Source organism: Onychostruthus taczanowskii, unplaced genomic scaffold, assembly GCF_017590055.1.
Source record: "Onychostruthus taczanowskii isolate IOZ18803 unplaced genomic scaffold, ASM1759005v1 scaffold186, whole genome shotgun sequence".
NCBI lineage: Eukaryota > Metazoa > Chordata > Aves > Passeriformes > Passeridae > Onychostruthus > Onychostruthus taczanowskii.
Window position 1 is genome coordinate 318,402 of NW_024499084.1, and position 25,181 is coordinate 343,582.

The following is a 25,181-nucleotide window of genomic DNA, read 5'->3' on the forward strand; positions in this document are numbered from 1 at the left end:
TCTTTTTAAATAAACACTCTTACAATCTCATCTGAATGACCCATGTGATGCTGAATAATGCATCCATCTAACAAAAGAGGAATGTATTTCACCCCTAAATTCACATCTAGGAGCTGTTTTATAAGATAATACTGAATATTTCTGAACTCTTATAATTTAAGCTTATGGGAAAAACCCCACAAATTAGGGGTCTTGACAAAAATCTAGTGTGCCACAGAAGGCAATGCAAATTAAAGGAAAGTAAAAGTAAAATGATCATGGAGACTATCAATGTATTTTATGTCTTCTTCTTTAGTGCCATCTTGGTACCCAATGATTCCCCTTGTGGCTAAAGAGTAATGTAAAGGAAGATGTGACATCTGTCCTTCAACTTACTTTTCTATGAAAGTAGTAAAACTTTAGTAACAATACCATTACCTCTTAGAAATCCATGCATTTGTTTTTGAGGCAACTGATGTGGTTTCAGAAATAAACATCAGAAAAAATGCTACAGTTTTTCCTTCAATTACTGTCTCTTGATACCATCAACACATAATGGTAAGGATGGCAATAAACCCATTATTTCAAAATAAATTTGCAGTCTTTTTGTGCACAGCTGTTGATTTATATAAGTGAACTTTGTACTGCTAAGAAACACAATTCACATACCAGGAAAGAATGTTAAAAGTAAGTCAGTGATATAGTAAGCTTTCTTAACCCAATTTGCATTCCAGCCTCCAGCTTGAAACATAATGTTTATTCCTCATATTCTACAGTGTTAAATAACACTGTAACTAGATGCTGAAGACAAGAATCATTCAACATTACCCACCCTTGATCTTTACACAAAATTCCCATGACATCCATAGAACTTCCACAGCTGTACAAACTCGAATAAGGTCCGTGGCAAACACAGCTTTCAGGATTTGCTCTACAATAAATATCACAAGTGAAAGAGAGACCGCAAATGTTAACTTTTTATTTCTTTTGAACAGATAAAGGTTATATGAAACAATTGAAATTATTTCTATTTATGAAACAATTCATTTAGAGCCATCTTGTGGGGAAAATAAGCAAATTAAAACAATACATGTATTTTAATATCTTTTCTACCAAAAAGATCAGTGGTTAGTATGACATCTTCTAGTACTCTTTAAAAAAAATAAATGTCTCAGGCACACTGTAAACTTTATACAACATTGTTTAATCCCCTAGAACATGAAGGAAGTGCCTTTATGAATAATCACATGTTAAAAGATTAGTTCTAGATAGAAAAAATATATATCATTGTGTTAAAGATGCTATTTTTCTGAAGAATATTTTTAGACCAGATTCTATTCAAATTCCACCCAACTATAGGCCATAAAAAAAGCACAAAAACTGAGAGAAGCTAAACCTTCTTTCAGAGCCCTCTTGAGTAAATTGGCTAGAATTATTCAATCTAACTAAACTGGGTGTAAAACACAGCAAAATATATCTAAACATATTAGCAGATTTAACACATGAACCTGAAAAGTTTTCATTGTTAAACATCCTCAGCATTTCTAATTTAAAGCTTTGATAATATTCGCAAGTTCTGAAGGAGTTTACACCAGCTGTTAAAAAGAACTCATTACACAACAGTCTGCTGTTTGTATACACTTAAGGAAAGTACAGCTTAGGGCAGTCCATTTCAGTATAATCAAAAGTCATGATGCAGACTTCAGCTACCTAGGGCAATCAAACATCAGCTCTGCTTGATTTATGTGTCTTATCTATGAAGCAAAGTGCTTAAATTTTATCCTAGAGAAGAAAAGCGCACATATAGGTCATATATCTTACTCAGTTTTAATTTATGCCCTAATAAAATACTTCATTTATATAGAACATTAAAGCGTATCACATCACATTTATCCAATAAGTAATTATCTTCTATTAATACAAAAGTAAAACAGGACATCACAGAACAATTGAAAGCACACAATCAAGGGTGTCACAGAAATATGCATTTTTTTGAGCTGTTACAATCAGTGTATAGTATGGACTAGCAGGCACCTCTGTTAATTTATTTTTTAAATGAAGAAATTTGACAACAAAAGGGTCCTATGATACCCAAAACTTCTGACAGCTGTAACTAAACAGAACACACTGGCATCGAGACATATAACTAGACAATTTTGCTAAGGCAAGCACAAGCATGCCAATTTCTATTTTGACACTCCTACCAAATTTTGAGCGAAAGAACATGTACATGTGCGCTTATAGCTTTCCTTCCTCTGAAAGGGGACTGTGAGATCTGCTTCCTCCATGCCTGCTTTAAACTTTGGAAAGGAGCCCTGACTCAGGGGCACTTGCCTTAATGAGATTTTGAATTTCTTTGAATTTCGGATGTTCTTTATCAGCTACCAGCTGCAGCAATATCGCTTCACTAGTAGTAACTATAATTCCAGTACGTGCAAGACGCTGAAAAATAAAAGAGCAGAAAGAAAATCATATAAGATATTTGCAAATGCGAATGAGTGAATTTTGAAAGAACAGAAATTTTTTTAAAAACATCTCCTATTAACAAAAGTACTGCCAATTCCATTCCAGCATTTCTTAGTGATATAATTTATAAAGCTAGGATGAAAAACTGACAGGGTTTAGACTTTGCTATGGCAAAAGGCTGCCCTGGATTACAAATAAGGCTTTCTACTTGAACTAGATTCCTTCCCCAAGTCAGATTCAATAGGCAGCAGCCCCACACATCTTAATAACAACCCTTTCCCCTTGCATAACCCAGCTTTCTTCACTCTCATGCAGATGAAAGGCCTGGGGATAAAAATAAAATAGCAAGGTCCAACCTAACAGCATTAAGCAAGATATTATAACAATTTCTTTCTCAGTCCTTGTTGTGTATGACTACTTCATCTTTCGGACTACAGAGTGCATTAGTAGCAATAATCTCTGGAGAAAGAGGGGAAATATCTTCCACAGACATTATAAATCATATTGGCACAACAGAAGCTCTTTTTAAATGATGTTTCATTACAGACAGTAACTCCAGAGTCAGCTCTCACAGGCTGCGGGATAAAATGTATCGCTGCAGAGAAAGCAAAACCAAAAGAGGTCTGCTAGATCTTGTAAGGGTGCAACTCAACAGGGCTTGGGCTTCATGTAGCCCAAGGCACAGGACTTATTGTAAAGTTATTGGGCTTTTAAAACTGTGGTTGTTGCTTACATAACAAAGCTGCCTCCATCAAAGGCTGATCAACCCATGTCACCCACCATCTTCCCAGCCATCATATAAATGATTTGGCAGTAAAGCTCTTCATAGAGTCAGCTTCCCCTCCCTCATCCACTACTCAGCTGCATGCTCCACCAAATCTAATGGGATTCTGAATGAGCTAAAGGAGGGCAAGTGGCAGAGAATAGACATATGTACATACAGGGTTCAGCTGTAATCATTAAAGCAAAGAGAAGCTCTAAACTTTCTAGCTCTTCAATTACAAAGCAACTGATGGGTGAAAGTTGCTAACTTTAAAGGACCAACCAACAAAGTATATGTAACTACAACCTACATAACAACAAACTAACAACACTGGATTAACTGAATTCAATAGTTCCCACTTGACATTACAGCAACAAGCCTCGCAATATTCTTACACTGAAACACAGTAACTATCTTCCTCAGCACTCCTACTCCATACAACCATATTTGCTAAATTTCACACGCATACAAAAAAGAAGAAAAATAGAAAAATTAATATGAAATTATGGCAATGTTTTCAACATGAGCCTCTCCAAGAATACAAAGGTTTTGGTTTTAACTATCGTGGATGCCAAAAAAAAAAAAATCTAGACCCTTAAAAAATCATTTCTGTCTGTGAATTGTTGATTGAAAAGAGAAAACATATTCTCTTTAAATCAAAACACACCATAACATGTCAAAAGAAGCTGGCACTGCCTTATACCTTTTCTAGGACTAGATATTGTTTTTATAGATTTTAGATTAGTAGAAAATAAGATATGCATTTGCTAAGTATATTGGATGATTTCCAAGGAAATCACAAGTTTTCTTAGAAGAGTCTTTGAGAAGGAAGATATTGACAGTATGTTGCATCCACACTGCAGAAACATGTAGAAAAGACAACAGCAAAGAAAACCAGCAGGAGCAGACTAAGCTGTCTCAATCTGAGACCAAGCACTGGCATAAGACATCTTCATCAGGCAGGGGAGAAATGCAGAATAGTCACAGCCTTAAACTTTTGGGCAGAGTTATTTCATCAATGAAAATTTCGAGATTTTTTTTGTTTCTGAGCATTTTTTTAACTAGAAGTTGTTGCCTGCTGTCATTTTTAAGCACACAACAGAAGTGGAGACAACCTGTTATCCAAGCAGACATGAAAGCTTTCGTTATCAATTAAGTCAAATTGCACTTCCTAGTACACCCACTCAAGTATTTTATATTAATCACCAGCACAATCAAAACACATGCTATGTGATGGGAAATGTGGAGAACTGAAGGGGCAGGTGGGACCAGATGGGAGTTATTTGGGGCTGCTGAGGTTATCACTGCAAGGTCACTCTTCATTATTCTTGAAAGGTCACTGTGAATAGAGAAGGGCTGTGTTATTGTGAAAAGGCAGACGTTACATTCATCTTCCCAGAAAGGTAAGCAAAAGGGTCCAGGAAGCCTGGTCAATAAAACTCACCTCAGCTCACCAGCTTGCATAAGTTTGCACAAGAGACAATGTTAGACTCATTCATTAAAAGAATGTGACTAGGAACTGTGAGCTGTATGGTGAAACTAAAGCAGGATTACCCAAGACTTTGCCCACTTTCCCCATAGTGTCACAGTCAACCAGGATTAAGGACATGTCCATTTCTCCTGGTCTCCTCCTCCCAAGCATGCCCATGTATTGCTTGCTCTAGCCCACACCCCTCAGTAGCACTTTGAAGTGAGGCTCTGTAACACAAGAAGCAGACAATGTTGGTATGTGCTGCCATGTGCAGAGAAGGTGTTACTGCTGGCTCAACTCCGCACGGCAAGTGTTGGCTCAGTCATATTGTAATGACTGACAACATAAAGGACCACCGAAAAACTCTCTTTTGCTTACTGAGAAAGCATTGCAAAGGTATACCAAAAAGTTACCTAACATTGAAAATGTTTCAGCTTTTGCTAGCAATCACACTTCTAAAATCAATACCTTTTTGCCTAGAAAGTAAAGCAAAGCTAGCTAGTAACTGTTTTAACCTTTTTTACATTGGCCCAACTTCTATGCTTAAAGACACATTGTAAGTAATAAATGTACAAAAACATACACAGGAAGGCCAACAGATTTCAGGTTTTCTGCATCTGTTTTGTCTCCTGCTGCTGCTGCACCACATTGATTTGGGAAGTCCATGACTTCAGTCACTCCTGTACTCTGTGTGTGTCCCTATGCTCTATGTGACAGTTGACATTAGGTTTCCACTTAATCAAAGTCACGGGTTTCATCAATCACTGCATGCTGGGGATTTCTCTTTAGCCTTTAAGAAATTAAGTCTTCTCAAAATCTATGAAAAAGTATAACATGCTGTGGTTATCATTGGTTTCTACTTCAAATAACTGTTAGAGCCTGAGGCAAAAAATTGCAACACTTAATGTATGTATCGGGTTTTGACTTTCAACATGATGCCTGTAGGCAAGTTAGGAGTACACCATCAAAAAATCATTTACATGAATTTGCTATGACATAGTCGTACACGCTTTTAAATCTTCTTGTTACATTTATCTCCACTTTCTCAACATTTAGTTTGCCTAAGCTCCTAAAAGCAGGGGGGAGGGGAATCTTTACTATAATCAGGGTCTTGCGATTAAGCTTTAATTTGCACTGATGAGGATAAGCAGGAGGAGGGACAGAGGTACAAGGAGATTTGAACAGGATCACATACTACTGTATTTCATTCCACTTCAAGAATTTCAACACCTGAATAAATACTCTTTGGGACAACAAAGCCGAAAGCTTTATAGCACTTTTACTCTGCTGTAGAGATAACACTGCATAAAGGGATATGCTAAAATACTAATGTTTATACAGAGTAATTTATATTGTATGGAACAGTCACTTTTAAATTACAAACATTCCAAACTGGGTTATGCATATTAAATCACAATTTAAGGAGGTTTAAAAAAAGCCAGTATTTCTTCTCCATTTTCAATGCTATTTTAAGAATCACAGTACCCAACTCTTCTCAAATCTACTTTTATCCACTGCTTTGTCCATAGAAATTCCTTGTTAGCTTACAGTAAGCAGAGAACTTAACATACCAACCCAACGTGAAGAAAGCCCTGACTAAGAAACTTACTTCAAGAGCAAACATTCTGTCCATCATACTTCTTGACGATGTGGCATCAGCTACAATATGAACTTCCAGACCTCTGCCAATTAATTCCAATGCTGTTTGCTGGATACAGACATGAGTCTACAGGGGAGAAATTAAAGGCAGAAAAGACACCAACAAACCATTATTATGAAATGAAAGTAACACAACCACAAATTAGAGTTCATAATTAATTAGAGGTCAAATACGTATTTTTCTACCCCTGGCAGTACAAGGGAATTCAATATGCATTTTAAATGCCAGTTAAGATTTAGACAAGTGCCTGTAGTTTACAAGTATCTCATCGGAAATTCTTTTATGAGATAATATTAAAGACAAGACAAAAATAATTTATTCTGTAGAGGATATCTAAGCTCCAAGTAATATAAACTGAGTCGATTTTTTTAATTACACAAAGTGATGTCCCCTTTGAGGGCCAATAGACATTATCATAAACCAGTATCAGAATGGCAAGGCACCTACTTCTACTCCAAAGAGGACAATACTCCGGACGCCAGGGATCTCTGCTAATGCTGCTTCAACTTCTGGCAACACCATTGAAAATTTTGTCTTGGAAAGCACAAGTTTAGCTCCTGTTAAATCAATTTCTTGCACAGTGCTGCCAAGACCTTTGGGATATTGTTCAGTGACAATAACTGGAATTCCCAAGAGCCGTGCACCTTGGAGCTGTAAGATGTCAGAGAGGAAAACATTAAAAAAAAAAAAAAAGAAAAAATAAAAAGAAAAGAACAATAATAACAAAGACACAGTTATTACCTAATACTAAGTAATTGTTAGACTGTATGTAAAATAACAGTTTACAATCAGTGATCAAAACTCACTACAAGAAAAAAAAAGCAAACATACCAGCCTTTGGCCTACACTGATGATATCACCAAAGTATTTGATGGCAGGCCGGAATCTCTCTTGCATGTCACAACAGAAAAAAACAGTGCTTGAGGGTGTCAGGTTGCCCAAAGTAGTAATCTGAGAAAAAGAAATAAAGGTAATGTTTTCCATGGCAATGGACATCCTTTCAGAATGCAGCAGAATGAGGAAGAGTTTGCAACACATCTGCTAGATTATGGATTTATGTTACTTTAGGTCAAAATAGGAGATAAGTTTTTCAAGCCTGATTTTGGTATGTTTCTGAATTAAAACAAATAGCTGATACTGAACAGTACAGTATAATCATCAATATGTAATCAAGATTTTATTAGGTGGGAAGCCCAAGGCAACATAAATGTACAGGGATATTTCTCTACTCTAAAGGGGACAGAGGAACACGCCACCTAAACCACAGCAAAAAAAAAAAAAAAAAAAAAAAATACCAAAAGCAAAATTGCATTCTTCAAATTCATTTTTAAGTCCACAATTATTGGAGCTGAAATAAACTCAAGATAAATTAAACTTTAAAAAAAATATCAGACTTACACTTGCTTTCAGATATTTTATGTACATATATTTTCAATACTTCCATTGTGTAGTCAATTTGACTTGTCTACGACTCTTTTATCACAAGTCTACTTTCATTCTAGCCTTTGGACTTTTATTAGAGAAGACTGTAAATATTAGAAACCAAACTGAATACATCTAAATGACAAAAGTAATCTCCTAGAGTTTCCCTCATGCAAGGTACCAAGTGGGGTAGAAGGGAGGGGTTAAGAAAAATAAACCAAATGCTTAATTTTCTTCGACACTTTGAAGGAGTGCTTCGTATTTGTAAAAATAAATTACTTGCACTACATGTAGAACCGAAGTATAGGGCTTCAGATGGAAGCTACAGGGAAAGAAAAGAGCTACACACTATCATTTAGTTGTAAGGCAACTCAAGAGAAATTACATCTATTCAGGAGCTTTTCAGCAGACAGATAAATCGAATTGAATAAAGAACTTCTGGGAAGTACCCATTAATTTTATACACCTCATTTTCTGCAATCTGAGGTTGTAATGTTAAAATTACAAAATCTGTAAAAGAATGTACTTCAGAAGAGTGCAGATGTATTGGGTTAACGTGACAAGGTTTTGGTAGTGAGGGGAGGTTGTAGGGGTGGCTTTTGTGAGATGCCAGAAAAAGCCTCATGTCAAGAGACTGTTAATGCCAGCTGAATCCAAGACAGATCTGCTATATCAGTGATGCTGGTGACAACTCTATGCTAACATATTTAAGAAAGGGTAAAAAACCCACTCTGCAACAGCAGCTGTGAGAAGAGGGTGAGAATATGTGGGAGAAACAGCCCTGCAGACACCAAGGTCAGTGCAGAAGGAAGGGCAGGAGGTGGCCCAAGTGCTGGAGCTGAGATTCCCCTGCAGCCCCTGGCGCAGACCATGGTGAGGCAGCTGTGCCCCTGCAGCCCATGGGCTTCCACAGTGGAACAGAAATCCACCTGCAGTCCATGCAGAGCCTTGAAGGAGCCCTGCAATATGCCTTAACAAAGGCTGTGACTCTGAAGGGCCACGCTGAAGCAGGCTCCTAGCAGGACCTGTTACTCTCTAGAGAAGAGCCCATGCTGGAGAACATTTGGGAAGGAATGCAGTCTGTGGGAAGGATGCACATTTGGGAAGTTCATGACATACTATCTCCCACAGGATGGACCCCACTCTGGAGCAGGGGAAGAGTGTGAAAAGAAAGAGTGGGAGAGCTGAAGTTTTTATGATCTGACCACAAACCCCATCCGCCATCCCTCTGTGCTGCTTGAAGGGAGGAGGCAGAGAAGTTGGAAGTAGAGCTAAAGTTGGGAAGAAGGGCGGGTTAGGGAAGAAGTGTTTTTACATTTGCTCTTATTTATGATTATTCTACGTGGTTATTGATTAGCACTATATCAAACAGATTTCCCCAAGTCTGTTTTGTTTTTGATGGTAATTGACAAGTGATTCCTCCCTGTCTTTATCTTGATACACAAGCTTCTTTCTCATGTTTTCTCCCCTCTGTCCTACTGAGGACAAGTGATGGAGCAGTTTGGTGGGCACCTGGTGTCCAGCCAAGGTCAACTCACCACAAAGGAATTGGGAATCGATAAATATTGGTTCCAAAACTTTCACAGATTCACCACAAGTCTCCAGAGTAAAATGCTGCTGATCTCAATTCCCAAGACCATGCTTAATAATGGCAGTGCTTAAACATATGCAATGGCCTGTTCAAACTGTTGGGAAAATTACTTGTATGCTAACAATTGCATATGCTAAATTCCCTCTATTCTCAGATTCATTACACCACTACTGCCAAAGCAGCAACCATTCATAAACATGGTTCCTCCAGTCCTTGTGAGCCAAACAGCAACACTATTAATACAAGCAGTCACAGAGGCAAACGCAGTAACAACCATAGTGCAGATTATGTAACACTGGGCTCACTGATACCCCAGGAAGACAGAAGAGCATCACAACAGGCATTAGGGAAACATTTTTCACAGGGAAGATACAGCTGCACTGAAAAAAATTTACCACAGATGTGAGATCTTCAATCCTAGGAGATTTTCAGTATTCAGCAGCGAGGCAGGTGATTTGATCAAGGGGTTAGGGAAGGCAGCCTCTAGATACTTTCCCCAAGTAACACTTCTGCAACTCTACACCAGATAATGACCAAGAAAGATTGGACATGAAATTAAATAACCACCTTGTTCTTGAACATCATCCATCATACCATACCATTTGCCTGAACAATGAAAAAAGCAATTGGCAGGCAGTATTAATGTACAATTCAACACCATAGGGAACACGTAATGTGACCCATTCCAGCTCTGGCACTTACTACCATCACAGAAGTCAATCATGACATTTAACTTTCCCACCGCTCGGCAGTAAAAATAGAATAACTGGAATAAACAATATCTGTAAGTGTGGTTCCTACTCATAAAATGTGCCATTTTGTCTTCGTGTTTATATGACAAGCAAAGACTATTATTTTCTCCTTTAAATCTTTCCATCACTTTAACAGCTGCACCAGAGGAGGTTTAGGTTGGACATTAGGAAGGATTTCTTCACAGGAAGGGAGATTAGATACTAGAATGGGCTGCCCCAGAAGGTGGTGGAGTCGCTATCATTGAAGGTGTTGAAGGAAAGACTGGAGGTAGCACTCGGTGCCATAACCTAATTGACAAGGCAGGGTTCAGTCATAGGCTGGACTTGATCTCAGAGGTCTTTTACAGTCTAACTGATTCTGTGAATTTTTAAGATCTGTCTGAACCACAAACCATCATGGACTATAGAGTGACTGATGTGAAGTTGATCTACTGCCTCAATATGCACCTTCCTCTGCCAGTGCAGCAAATGGCACTACCACCCCTAGCAGAGGAACAAATGTGAATAGCATTGGAAAGTCTTCAAGAAGCTGCATAATCTGCCCCTAGAGAAGGATCAAACAAACACCAATATTCTTCAAAGATAACCACATGGCCTGACTCATCAGAGACAGAGCTCCTATAAAACCCATCCCACAGCTCTGTTACCTTTACCTTTCAGTGTTTTCTCATCCCTAGCTCCTTTGCTCAAATTTATGTGTTCCTTCCAGTTAGGTCCACAGTGAATTTGAAACACAAGAGTGTTACCATCCTGCTTCACATGGATAATCATGCACAAAACTTATTACCAGACCTCAAGAATCAGACATTTAGGTCTCCCTTTAGGCCTTCCTCTCCCCCTCCTTATTTTAAAATGTATCTAATGCTTTTAGTATTTCTTCCTACAAATTGTTTTCATGGTCCTCCCTGGGGTAGTTTTTAAACTGCAGTCTGGAATGAGAGGCACTCAATACTACTATCACAACAGTGTTTCTCTGCCTATACTACTTCACTGCTCTAGCAAGGCCTCAAATATCAGCCAATTCACAGCCCTTCCAGGACCTGTTTATTTTGTACTTTCCAGTACAGTATTTGCTCTTTTCATAATGGATGATACTTAGACTCCTGAGGTGCATTTTAGAGTTATAAATCATCCCCTGAACTCTCCCTCATCTTCTGTTCATGCCATGTGATTATTTCTACATTGCTAATTCCATTTTGAAATGCATCTTATTGCACCCTGTTTTTCCAGCTTGTCCTGAAATACCTGAAGTCTGCTTTTTCAGATGCTTGCAGCTCCTTCCAGCCTAGGATCTTCTGCAAAAACAGTATTTGCCCTAAGCTTCATCAAGGAGAAGGACAATGGAATAATTCAAAAGAGTGGATCTGGAAGCCATTTTATAGAGCACAATTCAATTTTATTCTGATTTGAAAGTGAAGTGCAGAAGAAAACTGACTGTCCTTCCAGCCAGAGAGTATCCTTATTATAGACTTCCAATGAATCTCATATGTTTATGTCAAAAAGCACAGGGAGCTGGAGCAAAAGCACTATATTTGCTTTTCTTTATTGTCAAGTTGGTTTCATATGATTTAATTTATGCCTTCAGATTCATGCCAGCAGCTCTCTAAAATAAAGTTTTGTCAACTGTATATTTGCTAAATAAAAGCTTTTACAAAGTCTAACACAAATAATTCATATATTGATTTTGTTATTTATTTCTGATTAACTTGCAGTCTGAATTGTGGCAGAAGAAGGGGAACTGGAAGAAAGAGATGCCTGAGATCAAAGAGTCAACACTTGCTGGTGTTACATGGAAGACCAGATGTGGGAAGGGCGGAGTGCAGCAGAAAGCAGTTTAAAATTAAGTTTCATAAATAGTAACTAAGACAGTTCATAAATAAATTCACGTAAGTATTTGCTATGTATAAAGGAAAGGTTTAGTTTACTAATTCTTTAGTACACCATGTAAAACCCACTACTCACTTGCTTTCTATGCCATCCTCCCCTTCTACAAGAATGCTGTGACACGTCCACTTCACATCTCCTGGCAGTGAAAATCACCCAGACCACCCCAGTGCAACATCCCAAAGAGCTGGGGTGAGGGCAAAACTACACCTAAACATCAAATCTGTGCTGGCACATCAACACCTGTTGGATTTCACCGCAGAAAGAGGCAGGCTAGGCAAGGATTGTGAGCCACTGCAGCCACACAGTATCTGCCTGAATCCACCCGGCATATAACTCAGCCACAATAACATTAAACAACTTGAACTCAAAATAAAAGTAAAAAAAAACCATCAAAACCCAAATGACCTGAAGTTCCCCTCAACAGTACATAAGCATTTCCACTTGCTGCACTTCATTTCTCTTAGGATTTTCTGTGCTCCAGCTGAAGGTTACCCACAGCACAACCAGAATAGGTACACCAAATGGTCAAGTAACCTGATGCAGCTCTTCTACCCAGCTAAAGAAGTCATCTCTAGGACCTTGTCCAGACCAGGATTTAAAGGTATGCTGTCACAAGTTACATACAGCTTTAAATCCTACTCTAGAAAAGACCTAGGTGGAAAAGGAGAGGTGATTTTTCACAACTATATACCATCTCTGCTGATTATTATTATTAATCAGACAAAATGTGATTGCAATGAAGTACTATAATTATAGGTTCAGCTTTACAAAAATATTCACATACACTGGCTTTTTATCTGTCCTTTACCTGTCCAAAGTCCAGGAAATCATGAGACATACAAAATGAAATTTCCTCACAGTATTTGTAATGAACAGGAAACTGGGAGCAGAGAAATAACCCCATTTAACATCACTAGTGATGTCATAAATCTCATGCCAAGGTTACATACCAAAAGGGCAGACTGGGGGATGTTGCAACCTTGGTATTTCAAGAATGGCATAAAAGACACAACAACAAAAAGAAGCTACCACCTTTTCTTCTGTATTTCTTAAAGGAAATTGGTAAGATTCAGTTGTACTTTGCTGCCTATATTTCAAATGTAAAAAAATTGAATAAATTCACTTTGATGAATTTCAAGAGAAAAATAGGTTACAAGTGTTTCAATTTAAAAACATAAATATTTATCTTATGCTAAGCCAATGTGCAGCCTTTTACATGTAATTCAGCATTTAAAAATGACAGATTTAGTTAAAAAAAATGTACATATAACTAATGTAGTACAAACGTCTTCAGTAAAATTTAAAATTACTAAAATGCTTGTTGCAAAGTAAAGATAAACAAACAAGGAGTCTGTATTTGAGGAAAAAAATCCTCTTTCAGTGTTTTCAGCTGTTTTTCCTCCCACATGCTGCTTTTCAAAAAACGTATTTATTTAGGAATGTACTAATTTATCAATATTTATAATTTCACCCTAAAATCCCCAAATAATATCCCTACAATTTATGCTTTGGTTTTTCCTGGTCTTCAGAAAATGAACTTGGGTTCCTGAGTAAGTTAGTTCTAGTTCCAGACTATCTCAGCAATATTAGGTATGTGCAATAAGAACAAAAATCTGTGTATTAATTGTTATGTTTTATTTACCTTATCATTCAGCAAAAATTGAATATCATTCTGCAAGCAGTTTTTTTCAAGACAGATATGCCTCAGACACCAATCTGTCTCAAAAAACTATCCTGAAATAGATGTGCCTTATGCAATGGTTTCAGCAAAAATTTTACCCTTTTAGCTTCAGCATCTTAAGGTTTACCAGTTTGTAAATACAGAGCACAAGTCCTCCTGACGAGAAGTCACCTTGAAGTTATGACAGTAACTATGAAATAGTCTCTCTTGGCTATGTATTTGAAAGCTGCCTGAACTCCTCTATTACACAGTTGCAATGTGCATATAGCTGTCTTTTCTTCGGATATCACCAAAGTCTTTTTCCTGACTTTTCTTCTCCAAAGGCAGCTACAACACTACAGGAAAATATAATAACTTTTGTAGCACTATTTAACTATATGCAGAGGCAATTAAAGGGGTCCTGCATTCCTCACCCAAACTACAAATATTATAGTCTCCTCTTAAAATACTTTTATAAGACTTAAAATTTATGAAAAGCAGGTGCAGTCCCTGCATTTGAGAGAGGACTGAGGAAACACTGGTCTTCACTGCATGTCTGTGGTTGAGGAGATTCAAGTTGAGGAGCAGCAGCCAGGCAGAACATCACAGTGCAGTGCACCCCACCAGCCCACCTAACACCGCATGGCCATCAAAAGCTTAAGCAACTGTTTCGTGCCAGAATGCCCGGACCAAACAAATGTACATATATGAGGATGGTACAAAGGCATGAAACAACGAAAGAGCAAATGTCCCTGTAAAGATCAAGCTTTGAACTGAGTTCATGGAGTGGCTTTCCAATGCCAGCATATGGTAATTCCACCACGAGATTACTGCCACCCTAAGCTGCAGGGACAAGAAATTGAAACAGCCCAGTCAAACATCATTTGATGCTGACATTTTGTGAGCTATTATACCAAAAGGCATCCTTCTATGACAGGCCTGCACAGGAATCAAATGGAAGGATAACATACCAGAGATTACAGGCACTAGCTGCCTTAAAGGTTAAAATCCTACCTCCAACTAAATGCATACACAAATGTCATAAACATGCATATAAAAACACTGAAATTATCGTCTAGCGATACAGCTGCTAGCATCTCTGAATTTTAATTTTAAACCAGAAATGTCTTACTAAATATGAAAGTCTAATCACATCAACGAGCAAAAGTTATCCCTCTTGAAACATACATCCAAAATAGTGATTCCACTGACTATGCCACACACAGAGTTGACAAATCAATGTTGTGTGTAACTGCAGATAAAACATCACAGAGGGAGGGAAGAAAAAAGGGCATATAACAGTGGCAATGCCTGAATGAATACACAGAAAGTATAATATTCCCATCACTAAGTCCTAAAGGTCTTAAAAAGCTCAGCTGTGTCTGTATCATACCAAATGTTTCTCAAACAAGTGATCTCTGAGCACCTGTCTCTGGCTTAAGGCAAGCTGACTGACATCATTGTGATGTCTCATTTGAGACATCTTCAGCTCACTCACAGCTGCTGAAACATATCAAGGAATAACCCACAAATACTATCCTTTTCATATCAACAGCTGCAACAGAACTGCAATAGTATTGGTGTAAGTAGGCAATCAAATAGGCAATAATGCATAAAATATTGGTTCATCCTGAATCCCTGCAGTCAAAGCTGTCTAGCGCATTTGCACCCTGGGAGTGATGTACCCTTGTCTCGATACTGACCTTTATTCCAAGACGTATGTCCTGCTACAAATGCTTGAGCTGCATTTACAGTTTCAGTGCAGAAGGCATCTGCAAGGGAGTCTTTGCAGAGTAGTGATCTGCATGCACAAATGAGAACCAAATTTTGACCTGAAACGCTGTTATATGCCCAGAATACCCAAATTCTGTTTTTAACATCCTTGCTTTAATTATCACCTATACCAACTCTTTTTGCAAGCTGGAAAGACTGTTCCTTTCCAGTTTTTCTGATTGGGCCCCCATAAATTCTGTTTACAACACAGAAACAGAAAAGTTTTAAACTGAATATGATGAGAGTACATGATGAGTTTTCATAATTGATTAAACTAGCTTGCTCTTCTTAACCATTCTTTCCATACATAAAGTTAAGAATAAAACAAAAGACACCAAAGGCATCCTTAATCGGCAGTGTAAGCCAACAGACCACCTCGAGAATTTATGCATGCAAGACACTATGATTAAGGAGAGTTTACAAACAGGATTAATTAGACATTTCTGAAAACATTAAGGGGAAGACAAGCAATGTTTCAGCTCTTATGATAACACTTTTCCAATGTCTGAGAAATGTCAGCTAGGCAAACTAAAATTTCCTAATTATAATTTTTTTTAAATGTTCTGAATGAAAACAGCAATGATGTGGGGTTTAATCCTGGGGTCTCTTTTGGTTTGTGGGGTTAAGTTGAATCCTTAGACACTGGAGAAAGGAAGAAGCAATGTGTTTTGAGTGGAAGTATTACAGCACAATTTGCACCAATCTCTAGTGGGCATAAAAGTATCTTCATAGGAAAGCACCTGTAACTGCATCTATCTGGCAGTCTGGCTTCCTAGTTTGTGGATACAAAACTACCAACCTATAAACCTGCATATCAGAAAAAGCTTTTTGAGGCAAAGAGAGATACAGAGGTCCTGATGAACTACAAGTCAAGATACCTAGCTCTGGCAGAGCCCACTTTACTGGGCACTCTTTCAGTTTCCATCTCGCAGCATTACCTCCGCCTAAGGCCGAGTAGCACCAGCCGCCCGATTTAACGGAGAGCACTGATTACTTCAGCGACCTGACTTGCCTTCCCATTCATGACGCCAAGTAAGTTCTGGCTAGCCGAAGGCAAAGCCCGGTTACCACACGCGCGTGGCGCAAAGCGCACCTGCCTCCCCGGCTTAGAAAACCAAAAGTTTCCACGGAGAGACAAGTGAGCGCGGGCTGCGGAGCTGCGCCCACGGTCCCAGCCAACTCCAGGATCCCTCACTTCTCCCGGAAGGGGCCGGGGCTTGCCGCGGCAGGACGGGACGGGCTGCCCGCCCTCACACGCACCTGTGGCGGCCGGCACTGCCGCGCCTCCGGCTCTCACCTGGATCTGCAGCGGGACCAGGCGCACCTTGCAGCGCTCGTTGACCAGGAAGCCCTTCGGCAGGTCGATGTACTGGCTCCACTCCTCGGCGAAGAGCTGCACCACGAACTTACGGTGCATGTCTATCTGGTCCCCGTACAGGCTGAGGAACTTCTGGATCAGCAGCTCGTAGCCGGCTCCGTGGGGCAGGCTGGAGGGCCGCGCGAAAACCGAGAAGCAGAAAAGGACGGGCACGGAGCCGCCGCCCGCCGGCGCGCAGCTCCCGCTGCCCGGAGCAGTGCCGGGCTCCGCCGCCGCCATCTTCAGGGACCGCCGCGCCGAGCCCCGCCAGTTCGCTGCGGTCCGCCCTGCCGCTCCTCCTCCCGCCGCCTCCTCCCCCACGACCGGCCGGGCGGTGCCGGCGGGCCCCAATCCCAGCTGCGGCTGCTCCTGCTCCTCCTCCCCGCCATGGGGCTCGGCCCTGCCCCGCACCCCTACGGGGCTGAGAGGGCTGCCGGGGTGCCTTCGTCGGGCGGACTCGGGGTGTCTTGGGCGGGGGCACGGTGCCTTGCCTGCTTAGGCGGACGGTGAGAAGAGCAGCCCCACAGGGGCGCACTCGCGCTCCTCCGGGCGGAGAGAGGCTGTGTCTCCCGGAGAGGGGCAAAGGGACACCGCCGCTGTGCGGCCCCGGCGGGGCCCTGGCCGGGTGGCGGCCCGGGGCAGAGCCCGCCGCGGGTGCGCAGGGCAGGGCGGGCTCGCAGCCCGGGCGGACACCGGGCCCAGCCACGGCGGGGACGGGCACGGCCGCGTCCCGTGGAAGCTGGGAAGGAAACCTGTTGGTAGAGCCTGAAACATGCACTGTTGCTTTGGAGGGTGATGCAGCCCAGATCTGTGTGGGGCACTGGTAGCTGAGTTCTCTACGAGTCTTCCTTCGGAATTGCCCGTTTTTCAGGAGCGGGCGGTGCCCGAGCCGCGGCTCCGAGCTTCCAGCTCCATCCACGGATGAGGGGAAATGAGCAGGATAGAACGCATATTTTTTCCTTCGTAGCTTCATGCTCTGTACCATATTTATTTTTTTCTACAGGAATGACTGACAGCTGAAATTGTTGCCCCTATTTTTGCCATAATTACCAGAGCTTCTGTTATATTAAAGTGTGCTTGGGGGAAAGATCTGAGTAGTGTAATACTCGCATAGAAAGAAAATATTCTCTGTTAAAAACAAGTGGATGTTTACATGCACTGTGCCAATGCACCATTAAGGTTAATGCATGTTTGTGTGGCACAGAGTTGATTAGGAGGATGGAGCACCTCTCCTATGGGGAAAGACGAAGAGATTTGGGATTGTTCATCCTGGAGAAGACTTCAGGGTGACCCAATTGCAGTCCTCCAGTACCTGAAGGGAGCCTACAAGAAAGATGGAGAGGGACTTTTTTACAAGGGCATGTCGTAACAGGGCAAAGGGGAGTGACTTCAAACTGAAAGAGAGTAGGTTTAGATTAGGTATGAGGAAGCAATTCTTTACGGAGGCACTGGAACAGGATGCCCAGAGAAACTATGGATACCCGATCCCTGGAAGTGTTCAAGGCCAGGCTGCATGGAGCTCTGAGCAACCTGGTCGAGTGAAAGGTGTCCCTCTGTTCAAAGCAGGGGGATTGGAGCAAGGTTATCTTCCGACACACACATTCTATGATTCTATGCAAATTGTTCTCAGGCTTTACTGATACCAGAAATTTAGAGCTGTTATGTTAAATGACAGTATTATGTTTTTACTAGTTGGTTGGTTTGTTGGGTTTTTTTTCACTGGAAAATACACTGTTGATATGATTTGATTTTAAAAGTGCAAGAATAAGTAGTGTTTTGCAGTTATTTACTTACTCACTCATGTACTCACTAGGCACCAAAGCAGCATGAAGTGATTATTTTACACACTACCCGAGAAACAAATGTGCAATAGCACCTGCACATTAGAGGAAAAACACTGAAGTGATACTGTGTTTAGGCAGAAATTACATATAATTTATATATAGATATTTATAAGATACTAAGTTTTTAGAAGGATTCAATCATAAGTCTAAAATACTCCCTTTTTTTGCCATCTCTAACTGCCATTGAATTCAGTGGTTTCATACAGAATTTCTACCTCCTTTCCACAGTAGATAGTGTCAAACTGACGTATTCAGTCTGACTGAACACATCTCTGTGGTTAAGATATACTTTGAAAAGAGTGGAGAGCCTGTCCATCTGGTTTTGGTTTAAACACTTCATCGTATCCTGCAGAGGACAATATGTAGCTGGGAAAAAAATAAATTTTCACCTCTAAAAAATAAGGTGAATACTTGGGAGTGTTTGGTGAATTATGTACAACTCTGTTCCACCTGCCAGCTGTAAAAAATGTCCAGTAGCCTGGATTCAGGGCTTACTTTAATTATTTGTCCATGCTTACTGTTCTGCTGATTTAATTTATTGATACAGACAGTCATTAATGCTGTTACAGTGGAGGAATACAGGGTGAATAATTTTATGGCCTAGTCATTAGCTGACTTGAATCAGTTCTCGTTTTCCAAAAGAAAAGGTGACAAATTGAACATCCAGTGAATTATCTTTATTTTCTGTGACTTAAACTGGTTCCCATTTCTTAATTTGTACTTTATTTTCATTGAGTGCAGTTCTAAAATTAAATATACTTCTCAAACATAGCATGGGTAGTGGCTTTGTGGATTAATAGTGCCTTTTAAATGGATTTCCTTTTTCCATTATAGCAAGATAGATACATCTGTATTAACAAAATAAGCCATAGCAGGTTCTTACCTTTCTAAACTGCTGTCTATAATAAATACATTTGAATAAAAATCAGTTATTATGCAGAACACATAACATATTTTAGAATGTTCACCAGACTCAAGCTCACTTAAATAACAGAAAAAGTTTTGCTAACAGGATAAAATGGGTGCAATGACCAGGAATTGTCAAGGCAGTAACCACATCCATCCAAAACCTGGATGATGAGGGGCTTTTCTGCTGCAGCTGACCATTGCTTCCCCTGTTTCCCCTCAGGTCAAGGACCCAGAGCAGGGGCTGCTCCTCCCTGCACAGGAGGTCTTGCAGGCAGAGGAGCACAGCGACTAGGCTCCCTGCACACACATAAAGGCAATGCCATAGCTGCTTTCTTTTCCACACAACCTGTCTGTCTTTACTAAGTGACAGCTAATCTTGGCCTTGGTCTGTCTTATTTGTGCTGGTATCATATTGTGCAGCCTTGGATCTTTTCACTTTTCAAATTCCGTCTCTTACACTATAACTTCACAGTCAGTCTTTTCACAGGTAGCTTAATCTATCTATCTTTCTTTCTTTCTTTCTCTTTCTTTCTTTCTTTCTCTTTCTTTCTTTCTTTCTCTTTCTTTCTTTCTTTCTCTTTCTTTCTTTCTTTCTCTTTCTTTCTTTCTTTCTCTTTCTTTCTTTCTTTCTCTTTCTTTCTTTCTTTCTCTTTCTTTCTTTCTTTCTCTTTCTTTCTTTCTTTCTCTTTCTTTCTTTCTTTCTCTTTCTTTCTTTCTTTCTCTTTCTTTCTTTCTTTCTCTTTCTTTCTTTCTTTCTCTTTCTTTCTTTCTTTCTCTTTCTTTCTTTCTTTCTCTTTCTTTCTTTCTTTCTCTTTCTTTCTTTCTTTCCTTCCTTCCTTCCTTTTTCTTTTCTTTTTTTTCTGTTCTTTTCTTTTTTCTTTGTAGCTGCCTGTGCTTGGAAAGTATTGTCCCATAGAGGAAATCACTTCTCTTTTAAGCACAAATCACTTCTGGTTCAAGCACAAAATTTTTTCCATGCCAGCTTTGGTCATCTTCAGTTGTCAAGGTATCACCCTGAGATCCAGCCTTGAGAAGGGACACTTTCCAAGCATCACCAACTGAATGTAAGTTGGATTCAGTAATGTTTTTTGTGTCTCATCATACAGCTCCTGTGGCAGTTACAAATACAGGACTTAGCCCACCTATAAATCCAGCATAGCATTTTTTGCTTCATGTAAAGAGAAGAGTATGAGTACACAGGAAAAGTGCCCAATGATCCCCATTACACTGGCGTAAAACATGGTACTGTTAATCAGTTTGAATAACACAAGTGTGTAACAGCATTTGTAACACATCTCTGTGGCATCTCACATTGCAAGTAATGTGTCGTTGGTTCTGGTACACAATTAAGAAAAATACTGCTTTTACTAGAAATTCAATGTTAGCCACTTCATGTCATGTAGGCTGTATTTTGGTATCTTTTGATATCATTTCCTATATAACAGCACTCGGAACAGGATAGGAGAATGTGACACAAATGGTGACCACAGAATCAGAGAGTCATAGAATTGTTTAGGTCTGAAGATAACATCGAGTCTAACTGTAATATAGTGCTGTGAGGCAGAGCCAAAACATAGACAAGACCCTACTTCTATGTTACTAGGACTAAAAATGTGAAAATTCAAGTTCTCATGGAAAAAAAAATAGCGGTGCCAAAGCAGTCTGCTGAATTTTAACTGTTTTTTTCTTTCTTTTGCTAAAGCAAATTTTATTAAAATGATGATGCCACAATGGAAGCTTAATTACAAAACTCAGCTGTTTTTTTCTGTAGGAATGTAAAGAATTTAAGTTGGGAACAATTACAGTATTATAAGGCAATCATGTATAAAGCCATATATAAAGAGCTTACTCTCTGGATAGTCATATAACTGTTTTCACAGTGGTATGTTACAATAAAATTTCTTAGACCTATTTTCAGATATGGTAGCCCCACATTTTTATGGTTATAAATAATTACATGTCTTCATTAGAAGCATTAAACATGGTATGGTAATTCTATTAAAGAACAGTCTTAATGAGTATGTTTTCCTTTAAATCACAAAGCACGGCAGACAAAGTTGTAAAAATTTGTCAATTATTTCTTCAAGATTAGTGTTGCAACTATATATTTTCAGGGCACAGAATAACTTGGAATTACAGCAGATGTCGGTCAAAAAATTCAGTTAAGTTTACTTTTGCGATTTATTACCAAAGGATTTTCAACATTGTTGATGTAAATATAAAAACATGCTTTTCCAGGCAGAGACTAAAGAGAAGAGGGCCTTTTTCATCTTCTGTCAAGCTGGCTAATGACAGTGGCAGAGATCTTAGAATCCATTTTGTTGTCTGAAGGTTGATAAGCCTGAAAACTTCCAGCATTTCTTTTATGATATAATTGGTCTATATCTCTTGCAGTCACTCTTCCACTCTTTATATACATTAGGTTTTGGGGGTTATTTAGTTTCTGTTTAATTTTTCCTTTGAATCAATAATGTTTGGTCACATGGAACAGCAGTTTCCATAGTGAAGAGTATTTTGAGTGTTGTCTGTACTGTGCCTGTTGCTTGATCCGTAGTTTATTTTTATGTCTTTGATGACTTGTACATGTTTAGATCAAATAAGCTTTAGTCACAAGCCACTCTTGAAAGAATTTTCTATGCAAGTCCTTCTTTGGGTTGTGTTGTTTGTCTCCAGTTCAACATAACTCTTCTAGACTTGTAATCCTGTTAAATACTCAGATGTCACTTTGTTTTATTGTTGTTGTGATTTCTTATTATTTTGTTTATAAACTGGAAATGTTCCATTTAGGGCATTTGTAGAGTTTTCACAATCTCAACAAATCTTTTGCATTGCTGCTTAGGAGAATCCATGAGGGAAGATCTTTTCATCTAGCTGCATCTTAGCAGTTATGGACCTTTCCAGTTTTTCTAGTTGATTGGACAAAGATCTAGAAAGCTATGAGACAAGCTCCCCAAGGAACCAGTTTGTGAAACTTTGAAGATTTTCTCCTGCAAATCTGGTGTTTCTTCATGAATGAGTGGCTGCCAGGTCAGCTTCCTTTCCAGTTTTGTTGCCACCTCTGCTGTTGTCTTTGTGCTTTGGCACCTGATTTCTGTACCCAGCTGTCATGGCTTTTGCTTTTTTGAACAATAGCTGTAATACGTGTATACATGTGTGTTCATATAACTAATATCTAATAGAACAAACCTGATGTAGTTTTATATATTTGTAGCCTTTCCCACACTGGAAGGTATACACTGTGCTCAAGAACATTTGTGTAATGGGATAGTTCTTCCACAAATGGGAGTAGTTCAATTTATTGAATTGTACTGTCTTTGTAAGTGTTACATGGAATCACAAATGCTATTAATTTTCTCAAATAATCACTATTTTATTAATTTAACACCTACTTTGCGTACTTTGTAAACTGTATGACTTTTTTGTAATAATTCAAGCAGTAGTTTACTGATTAGAGAAAGGAAGTAATTTGATACATTTTAATAATCAGAACATTTGAGCTCTTCTTCAGCTATCAAAGATGAGTTGAAATTGCCCCTGTTGCCACACTCTGAGGGCAGAAACAAGTTTGAAATAACTGGCCTTTTCCTTTCTGGTTTTACTTAGTTCTTAGTCAGCTCCTTGAAGACATTAAATTCAGCCAATGACAGTATTTAAATTAAAAGAAGCCACTAGGAATAGTTACTAATGGCATTTTTCATAATATACCTCTTTTTATGGCCTGCAAAAACTTCTGAACTGTCTGTTTTGGGATTCTAGAAATAGCTGACTCTATGTGAAGAGTTTGCTCTGTACACGTAGGCTGTTCCACCAGGAAAATATTGCTCAGGCACTGGGGATGGGAGCAAGCCAGTTTGAGGCAATGCTTTGACCATCAAGGACACAGTCTGGCAGCACTCAGAATGGAAAAGCAAAACCGTTTAAGAACAGTCCAGTCTCTAGCTATGAAGGCAGATCCCAGCTCGAGCCAAGAAAGTCAGGACAGCAGGTCAGGGTTAGAATCAAAGAATCACAGAATCATAGAATGGACCTTAAAGGCCATCTAGCCCCATACCCTCTACTTTGGTTAGGGACACCTTTCACTAGATCACATTGCCCCATCCAACCTGGCCTTGAACCCCTTGTGGGTGGGACTCCCACAACTTCCTGGCAACCTGTTCCAGTGTCTCACGACCCTCACAGCAAAGAATTTATTCCTAGTATTGTTGCAATCTGGTCTGGGCCCAGATAGCTTTAGACCAGTGGTAACTATGTCAGAAATCCTATTAGGCAACTTTGGGAAGAGAGACACATTTCCAGACTAATGGAACTAAATGCTTCAATAACTGGTAAATAACAAACTGGAAGGCAAACAAGCTACATGGGAGCACAGTTGAAGAGACAAACTGAAGCTTGGGGTCCAGGGTAAATCAGGGGTACATACAGATTAGGGTTTAGGGCAGAGTCAAGGTCAGATCTGAGGGCGAGGTCCAATAGGAAAGGATGTGAAAAACAATGCAGGGGTACATTCACCAATTGATGGTAATGAGATAACCAGGATCAAGTTAACTGTGGGAGAACAGAGAACTTTCTAGCACAAATCTGCATATAACAACTGGGGGAATTCTCAGACTAGCCTTTTGACTTGCTGTGAGTCTGAAGGGTTTTCAGATAATGGCCTTATTCCCAGCTCATCTTCTTCATCTTGGGCCAAGTAACATAATATCTAATCTAAACATACTCTCAGTTTGAAGCCATTCTCCCTTTTTTCTGTCACTACATGTCCTTGTAAAAAATTTCTCTCCAGACTTCTTGTAGACCCCCTTTATGTCCTGGAAGGTTACAATTAGGTCACCCTGAAGCCTTCTCTTTTCAAGGCTGAACAATCACCATTCTCTCAGCCTTTCCTCATAAGAGAAATGCTCCATCCTTCCAGTTACTTTGGTGCCCCCACTCTGGACCCATTCCAGAAGTTCTTTGTCCTTCCCCATGCTGGCACCCCAGAGCTGGATGCAGGGTTCCAGGTGGGCTCTCAGCAGAGCAGAGCAGAGGGGCAGAATCCCCTCCCTCCCCTGCTGCCCACGCCGCTTTGGATGCAGCCCAGGATGCGTTTGGCTTTCTGGGCTGGGAGTGCTCATGGCTGGGGCATGTCCAGCCTCTCAGCCACCAGCACCGCCAAGTCCTTCTCCCCAGGGCTGCTCTCCATCTGCTCATCCTCAGCCTGTGTTGATACTAGAGGTTGCCGTACACCAGGTGCAATACTTTGCACTTGGTCTTGTTAGAAATCAGGAGATTTCTATGGGAATTCTGTCTTGCCCAGGTCCCTCTAGATGACATTCCATCCTTCTGGTGTCTCAGCTGCATCACTCAGCTTGGTGTCATCTGCCAGTTTACTTAGAGTGCACTCGATCCTTTTGTCTGTGTCATTATTGAAGATATTAAATATCACTAGTCTCTGTACAGACCCCTGAGGGACTTGTCACCAGTGTCTGTCAGGATTCTTTGCTGTTGACCACCACTCTGTGGATGTGATCGTCCAACTAATTACTTATCCATTGAACAGTCCACCAGTCAAATCCATCTCTCTGCAATTTAGAGATAGGGAAGTGGTGGGGGACCATGTCAAAGGCTTTACAGAAGTTCAGATAAATGACATCTCAACTCTTCCCTT

At 39.9% G+C, this 25,181-nt stretch overlaps 1 protein-coding gene across 1 annotated transcript; it reads right to left on the reverse strand.

Annotated features, from left to right (window-relative positions):
* Positions 1-944: 944 nt before the first annotated feature.
* Positions 945-17,151, reverse strand: ISOC1 (isochorismatase domain containing 1). The gene is made up of 5 exons (XM_041401134.1): positions 16,722-17,151; positions 7,171-7,290; positions 6,787-6,990; positions 6,289-6,405; positions 945-2,421 (listed from the first exon to the last, which is right to left on the reverse strand). Exons 1-5 carry the CDS (start codon positions 17,019-17,021, stop codon positions 2,275-2,277), a joined length of 888 nt encoding a protein of 295 aa, XP_041257068.1. The 5' UTR covers positions 17,022-17,151; the 3' UTR covers positions 945-2,274.
* Positions 17,152-25,181: the final 8,030 nt, after the last annotated feature.